The sequence below is a fragment of the Melospiza georgiana genome, chromosome 3 (assembly GCF_028018845.1).
Source record: "Melospiza georgiana isolate bMelGeo1 chromosome 3, bMelGeo1.pri, whole genome shotgun sequence".
Taxonomy (NCBI): Eukaryota; Metazoa; Chordata; class Aves; order Passeriformes; family Passerellidae; genus Melospiza; species Melospiza georgiana.
This window is the reverse complement of record NC_080432.1, coordinates 72,138,946-72,144,945: the sequence shown is the minus strand read 5'-3', so window position 1 is coordinate 72,144,945 and position 6,000 is coordinate 72,138,946. Positions and strand designations below refer to the sequence as shown.

Here is a 6,000-nt window from a genome sequence, read left to right as displayed (position 1 = left end):
ACCTGCAAGGATGGTGACTCAGCCATGCCCCAGTTCTTGACAATACTTTTGAGGAAGAAATTTTTCCTAAGAGTAACCTGAGGCCTTTTCCTCTTGTCCTGTTACTTGGTACCTGGAAGAAGAGGCCCCCTGGCTACAACCTCCTTTCAGTAGTTGCAGAGAGTGATAAATTTCCTTCTTAAGCCTCCTTTTCTCCAGGTTCAACACCTCCAGCTCCCTCAGCCATTTCTCCTAAGACTTGTGCTCCAGACCCTTCCCCAGCTCCACTGCCCTTCTCTGGACATGCTCCAGCACCTCGATGCCTTTCTTACAGTGAGGGGCCTAGAACTGGACGCGGCACGGGAGGTGTGGCCTCACCAGTGCTGAGTGCAGGAGGATGATCCCTGCCCCAGTCCTGCTGGGCATTCTGTTGCTGATCCCAGCCAGGATGCCATCAGCCTTCTTGGCTACCTGGGCACACACCGGCTCATGTCCAGCTGCTGTTGACCAACACCCTAAGGTCCTATTCTGCAGAGCAGCTTTCCAACCAAGGGAAAGTCTGCAGCCTGGGAGTAAGTCCATACCAGTAGGGTAAGAGGAGGAGTTAGCTAAGGAACCTTATAGCTTTCTTCAAGGGCCCCAGGTGTGAAAATTGAAGTGGAAACAATGTTTAAGTGTTGTAACTTCTTGTTTCAGTTGCGTGTTGTATGGGAAGCACGATAGCAGAAGCCACATGAGCAGAGGGCAAGCCTCACAACCTACAGGTTTTACCCAACATGGATAGGTTTTGGCAACCAGTAACTCCTCACAACACACCTCCTGTCCTGAGAAATCACCACAAGAGATGGAACCTTGGTCATGGAAGAAGGGAACTAAATGGGCATTTAACAGGGGTAAAACGTCTCGTAGAGTAAGAGAGTGATATCTGTAAATTAAAGGATGATGATGATGATGATGATGTGTGTGTGTGTGTGTGTGTGTGTGTGATTAATGGGGAGGTACTGTATAATGCTGGACTTAAGCATAATACAAATTGTATAGAATAAAATTACAAATTTGGGTTGCAGTGGAGTTAATTTTCTTCATACCTGCTTGTACAGATTCACGCTTTGGTTTTTTTTATATAATTACAAACATTCTAAATTTGATTATTATAAGTTGCAGCTCATGTGATGCTCAAATTTGGAATCAGATCAACATCTGAATAGTTACATATTCATCATAGTCCTAGTAGGCTTTGAAGGTACATTTTCATAACAGCCAATCCTTTCAGTAACCACCAAGACGACAAAGAAATAGATTTTAAATTGTACTTAAACAAAACCTTTTTTTTTTAAATTGAATTTTATTTGGCTGTATATGTTTTGTTTTTAATTAACACAGTTTTAAGTGCTGGAGAAAAACGGTATAAGAAGGGGAAAGAAGTTGAGACAATGATGGATTGAAACTAACAGGGAGAAGTCCTCTGATGCTAAATAAGGAAAGGGATCTGAATACATAGGCGTGACACAGAACACGAAATAAGAAACCCTCTCCTTTCATACTGGTTTCGTATATTTAACACTTTCTTTGAGGATAAATTCTCTGGATGACAAGCTTTTAACCAAATAGTTGAGTACTTGAGTATTTTAGCATTTTATTGCTTAACAACACTTAGTTCTAATCTTCACTTAAGTGTTTGCCTAATGCCGTTCTTATCTTGAACAGTCAGGTTCCCTAAACACAGATAAGTGTTTTTCAGCCTTTGACCTTTCAGAGTAGTTTTCCTGCTTGCTTTGGCTTCCTGCAAGCCTAACACGGATGCAAGAGCTGAGATCTCATAAAAAGACCTATGAGCAAAGTACTAGAACTCTTGAAGAAGGAGTAGCCTCTCACTTGCAGCTAACACAGCTGGGGGGGTGAGAAAAGCAGGAGACGCAGACGAGTGGCAGAGCTCGACAAAATGGAACTTGAGGATCACAAAAGATATTCAGAGGAGATGTCTTTAAAATCAGAAGAGTATGTGAAGAAAAAAACCGTCGTGAAATACAAAGTCATCTGTGCTGTAAGTAGGTGCTGCTCTTCAGGGCTGCCACTTTAACCATTCTCAAATCTGCAGGATGTTTTGAAGTTTCACTGTATCAGTATAATCATTTGGGGTAGTTTAGTAATTGGTAGTTAAAATTTTACTGCAGGAGTGTGACACTGAAACTCCGCTAGCTTCACTGGCACATTCCTAAAGTTCTCCTAGTACCTATGAAGCAATTTTTTTTTCTGGCAGTTTTTGTTGTACTTCATTAACCTGACCGTTCTTTTGCATAGTGAAGATATTGCTTTGATACTTTGTTTTAGATATTGTCTCAAAACAGATGTGCTTGTGGCCAAAGCAACCACACTTTCTTTTTGCTTTCTTTTGTATCTTTATATTTGTCATTAACAAAACAGAACCTGTAGTCAAGTCATTGGCAAAAAACACTCAGGAAGCAAGGCATGGGAAAAGCCTAATGAAATATTTTGTGCAGTATTGTCAGTCTCACATCTCAAATATTGTGTCAACTCTTCACCTCTTCCCTGAGGCTTTAAGAGCTAGGCAGCTGCCTTGTAAACAATAAAGTATAGGCTTTTTGTTAAGTTTTTAAAATATTTTCGTGTATCTTCTGTTTGTGACCACAATAGAAACAAGGATTAAATATGTATATATGTTTGCACAAGCTCTATCATTTGTAAATTGAAATTTAGAGAAAACTACAAATACTGATTTTAGAAAAACTTGCAACTTAATTTGGAAAACAGCCCTATAAAAAAGAGAGTCAAGCTACTATGCTTTTCAGCTCTATGTCATCAGAACAATTTCACGTAGTACTATGTGAAATTTAAGGCTGCATTGTGCAAGGATTGCATAAAATATGAGGGAAATACTGGAAACTGTGAAAAAAAGAAGATGAAATATCAGACATATTTTTCCTAAAGTCATCAGTTAAAAATGAGTCATGAGAAAGAATGTGGGAAAACTGGATAACTATAAAGGAAAGTAAATTATACCTTCAAGAGGTACTTGGAAAACTAAAGTGAGAAATTTAAGTATCCTGAAACATATTCATTCTTTCAGATGTGCTAGTTTTCAAATGCCTGCTTATGCAAAATTCACAAGCTACATATTGGAGGTGTAAAATGTTAATATTCCACACAATTTATGTTTTTGCTAAATCTAATGTATGAAATACTTTCTTGGCACTTTCTTGGCAACTTCTTCCTGAAACTTTAGGCAGAGGAGTCACAGTGTAAGTTCTCCAGCAAACAGAGCATATGCCCTAGGAACAACTTTTCTAAGAATAAGTAGTTGTAATTCTGAATTTGGTCATAGAAGTTAGCTGTGGAAAGCCTGAGGATTTGAATAGGTGCTCCCAAAGTTATTTCACTCTAAGAATGAATGTCCCAAAATCAAGGGTGTTTATGTAAATATTATAATAAATGCATCATCTTATCTGTATACCCGATAGGAATTTTTGGGTTTTACTTCAGCTGTCTTATTACTTGAAGAAGTGGAAATGTTTGTTGCTGTAGTATCTATATTTTAATTTGTACTTCAATTTAGTAGGATCTATTTATTTCAATTACAAATGTGAGTTTTAGTCAAATGAAGGGTAAAACCATAGTGTCTTTGAGGTGAAAAGTACATGCCTTGGTGATTAGGCTTATCTGTGCTCAGTGAAACACTTGGCAGCGTTAGCCTCCCTGCCCAGAAAGAGTGCCTGCTGGTCTAGCCCAAAGGAACACCCTAACACCCTTATTCTCAGAGCCTGCTGACTGCTTGTAGGATTAAACTGCTGCCTTCACACCTGAGGTCTCTCTTCAGGGGACTTCAGCATTTTGGCTAGTTTGGGTAATCTTTCCACACATCCTTACTCCATCTGTCTCCCTCATCCAGTTCTCTCACCAGTCCCATTTCCACTCCTTTTGAGGTACATCTATACAAAACCCTGTGAGTAAGTAGCAGGAAGAAGGTAAAGTTGAGAAGGAGAAAGTATGAGGGAAGTAACTATGGCATTGCTAGTGTTTGGTGCTGCCAGAGAAATAAATTAGTTGTACACCCACACCTGAGAACCGAGCAGCCCTCCCTGCTGCCACACTTTGGCCCAGCACCTGCAAGGCAGGACAGGCAGCAGCAAAGATAAGGGATGCATGGGCAGTTGTTCTCAATTCCCTAAAATTGCTGTAGTCTCAGATAAGAGGCTCCATTACAATTGTACCGAGCTTGAGAGTAATCTTCTCTCATTTCTACTTTATTTTTAACCTTAGTACTTCCAGGAATCAGCAGTTTGATTCCTGGAAATGGCAGAAGACAAAAGCTCTGAGGCTAAAATGGGACATAAACTGGGCTGTTTCATGGTGATTTTTTCTGTGATATGCATTTTCTTTCCCACGATTATCTTAGCGAAGAGTGCGCATATCACAAAATACTCTGAGAAGGTTGCCACTTTTCTCTGCACCTTTCAGCCAGCATGAATTGCCATTTGTCTTTGGTCTATTGAGCTTTGTGTCTATTGATGAATAGAGGCTTTCTCAGCTCTCCCCCAGTCTCCCAAAAGTTATGCTGCTTTCTGTTATGGAGTTTCCTTGGGCTGTTGGTCTCCTTCCAATTTACTCTAACCTTATGAACAAGGTGACTTATTATAAGAAACTGGCACGTGGGTGAAAATTTTACACTTGCAGCCTCAATCCAGCTAAATTTCTTAAGAAATCCTTGTGATCATATCAGGTGAATACAAAAGATAAAGAAAAGTGATTGCCTTTATTTGTACAAGCAAAGCCCATGCAAAACAGATTAATTCACTGATTACTTCCTACTTTCTTTTCTCCAGCAAAGTTTTCCTCAATTACAACATCGCAACTGGCCACAGGTTAAAAGTGCAGCATTAGGACCTCAGATTCGAAGGTTATAACTATTGTGCCTCTCCTATCTTCAGGCTCAATTTTTTGATGAAGAACTTCAGAGAAATGATTAGTTCTTAAATCATGCATTCATAGAAATATTAGTAAGAGTTAATTTCTAATAAAGAAAACAATTTATCACAGTTGTAACATTGGTTTCCCTGTGTCTGTGTGACAGGTTCTGCTGTGTGTTTTGGTGGTTGTATCCCTGGGACTAGGTTTAGGACTAGGACTCAAACGTGGAAACCAGGAGCAAGGTATGTTTATGATACTTTCAGCAAAATTACCAACCATCTGGATCTGGCAAAGGCTTTCAGCAAAGGCTCTTTTGTATAGTGTAATGTAAATGATCTGTGAAAAATCACCACCTGTGAAAATAAAGTTTTTGTGAAGTTCTTTTGAGTTCAATTGTATAAAAACTGAGCACTCACAATCTATACTTGAAAAACCTATCCTAAACCACCAAGTGCCTTGCTGAATCTTTCCAAATGTGTGAAGCCTAGTTCATGGCACATTGGAAGCTTTATTAAGTTATCACTTCCAGAAAATTTGGGATATGTTATCCTATTATATATAATTATATATATATATAATTATTGCAATTATCCTATTATATATAATTATTACTTAAAAATAGTTTGTGAAAGAAATATCATAGGATCATCTTCAGTATATTTGTCATAGTTCAGGAGGCTCATGCTAAAACAGATTATGAATATTCTTTGAGAATCTGAGTTTCTGTAAAGCTACAGTAAAAGGGGGGGTAGTGGCTTGATTCAGTGGAATGGTATTTTTTAGTTAGGAAAAAAAAGTAATGTTTGATGTCAGGGGGTCAGTCTAGGTGAGAACAAACAAATGGAGCACACTGTCAATTAAATAAAACACTTCCTTTAGAATTGAAACAATAGTAATCCCTTCTGGAGTAGTTCAAGGAAGCACATTCTCATTGCAAATTTCTCATTGCTAATCAACACATATTGTACTTGTTTTCCTAGTAGCTCGTCAAATCTTAGACCCTTCTGAAGACTTTCAATAGCAAATAAGATAAAATGGAACCATAATTGGATTTTGATAATTTGAAAATTATTTTAGCTCTGCATTGGCTCTACA

At 38.5% G+C, this 6,000-nt stretch overlaps 1 protein-coding gene across 1 annotated transcript in view; it reads left to right on the top strand.

Moving 5' to 3' along the window:
- Positions 1 to 1,912: 1,912 nt before the first annotated feature.
- ENPP3 (ectonucleotide pyrophosphatase/phosphodiesterase 3) overlaps positions 1,913 to 6,000 on the top strand; it is a 34,968-nt gene continuing 30,880 nt past the window's right edge. Inside the window, exons 1-2 of the mRNA XM_058019922.1 lie at positions 1,913 to 2,023; positions 5,069 to 5,147. Of these exons, the coding sequence (XP_057875905.1) occupies positions 1,922 to 2,023; positions 5,069 to 5,147 (181 nt within the window). The 5' untranslated portion in view covers positions 1,913 to 1,921. The remainder of the gene's footprint in view (positions 2,024 to 5,068; positions 5,148 to 6,000) is intronic.